Source organism: Onychomys torridus, chromosome 4, assembly GCF_903995425.1.
Source record: "Onychomys torridus chromosome 4, mOncTor1.1, whole genome shotgun sequence".
Classification (NCBI taxonomy): Eukaryota; Metazoa; Chordata; class Mammalia; order Rodentia; family Cricetidae; genus Onychomys; species Onychomys torridus.
The window spans coordinates 62438614-62440577 of NC_050446.1; the positions used below are offsets into that span (position 1 = coordinate 62438614).

Consider the following 1964-nt stretch of genomic DNA (forward strand, 5'->3'; position numbering starts at 1 on the left):
AGCGAAAAAAGAGTCCATGAATTTGAAAGAGAACTTGGAAGGGTATATGGAAGTGTTTAAATGAATGAATGGGAATGGAGAAATGCAGTAATTATATTATAATCTAAAAACTATAATTAAAAAAACAAAAAGAAAAGATTGCCATTTTAAATGCCATTTTCACTTTGAAAATTAAAATTAGATATAAATTCTTATCACCAAAATAATTTTTGTGGTATATTTTCATTTCAGAAATGAAATAATGGGTTTCAAATTATTGCAAAAATTATATATATATACACTGAAATTTTCTCTATATAGGAAAGACATTTTTCTTGCATACATAAAACATATTAATATGTAGGCATGTTAATAATATTTATTGGAAAAAGATGGAACACACATATTATTATTTATTCAAGTCATTTCCTTAATTTCAGGATAGAAATGTTTGGTTCATACTGATAATTAATTTCTTCAGAGCATCCTTCACTTCCTTGTTCCTTAGGCTGTAGATCAAGGGGTTCAACATGGGGATGATCACTGTATAGAACACAGAAGCCATTTTGTCTGTGTCTAGAGAGTGGTTAGAACTGGGCTGCAAGTACATAAAGATGAGAGTTCCATAGAAAATTGTCACTGCCAGCATGTGGGAACCACATGTGGAGAAAGCCTTCCGTCTTCCCTCAGCTGAGCGCATCCTCACGATGGCAGAAATAATGAATGTATAGGAAATGAAAACAATGAGAAGAGAGGATATGAACATGATGCCAGCACAGGCAAAGATCCATAGCTGTTTGGAATGAGTGTCTGAGCAAGTTAGCCTGAGGAGGGGCATGTCATCACAGTAGAAGTGATTGATGATATTTGAGTGACAATAGCAGAGGCGGAAGGTGAGGATGGCATGAAACAGTGCTACCAGGAAGCTGTAGCAATAGGGGGCAGCTACAAGCTGAAGGCAAATTCCTGGGGACATTAGAACCATGTAGAGCAGAGGGTTACAAATAGCCACATACCTGTCATAGGCCATGGAAGCCAGTAGCAAACACTCAGCTGTCATGAAGGCTAGGAAACAGCCTAACTGAGCAGCACATGCATTGAAGGATATCACATTTTTTTGGTACAAGAAATTCCCAAGCATCTTGGGTGTAATGACAGAAGAATAGCAGAAGTCAACAAAAGCCAAGTTGCTGAGGAAGAAGTACATTGGTGTGTTGAGTCTTGCATCTGTTCTAATGACCAGAATCAAACCCAGGTTGCCAACTGTCGTGAAAAGATAGATGAATAAGAATACAACAAAGAGGGGCATCTTCAACTCCTGTCGATCTGTGAGGCCCACAAGAATGAACTCTGTCACCTGGGTGCAGTTTATCTGAGCCATGAGTCTTCATGAAATCTATGTGTAAGTTAATAGAAAAGAATGTAACCAATATTGTGACAAGAATATTTTATCTTAATGTAGTAAAACACAATTACATTGTTAACATGAAAATTATAGTAGAATTTTAAAATGATTAACCCTTTTGGAGTAAGAGCAAAAGATGATTATGAGGAGTTATTTTCTTGGAGACATTTCTCTCACTCTAAACTGAGAGCAGGTTAGGAACCATTCCATTAGTTCAGTCTTTTCCTGAGATTGCTACTAATTATTTACAACTCAAAATTAATCTTTTGAATATTTAAGACAAATATTTATCAGAAAAATGTTGACATTAATATCATAAAATTAATCTATTCCAATGGCATACCATACCTATATAACATAAACTACATTTTGCTTCCATAAAAAGCATACGGAATTCTCTTCTTTACTTCTACATCTAATACATACCCTACAGAAATTATGATAGCTAATTATATGTTGGGAGTCAGATGACTCCTTTGCTTTTGCAAAGACCATAATAAAAGGACAAAGGGAACTTTAGTTGTTTGTCCTTGTCTATAAGTAGACTTGGTCAGAAGTCACTGCCTTGAAGGGCCAATGG

The 1964-nt window shown here is 35.5% G+C and overlaps 1 protein-coding gene across 1 annotated transcript; it reads right to left on the minus strand.

Moving 5' to 3' along the window:
- Window positions 1-415: 415 nt before the first annotated feature.
- Window positions 416-1360, minus strand: LOC118582708 (olfactory receptor 1044). Its single transcript, XM_036185764.1, has one exon. It carries the CDS (start codon window positions 1358-1360, stop codon window positions 416-418), a length of 945 nt encoding a protein of 314 aa, XP_036041657.1.
- Window positions 1361-1964: the final 604 nt, after the last annotated feature.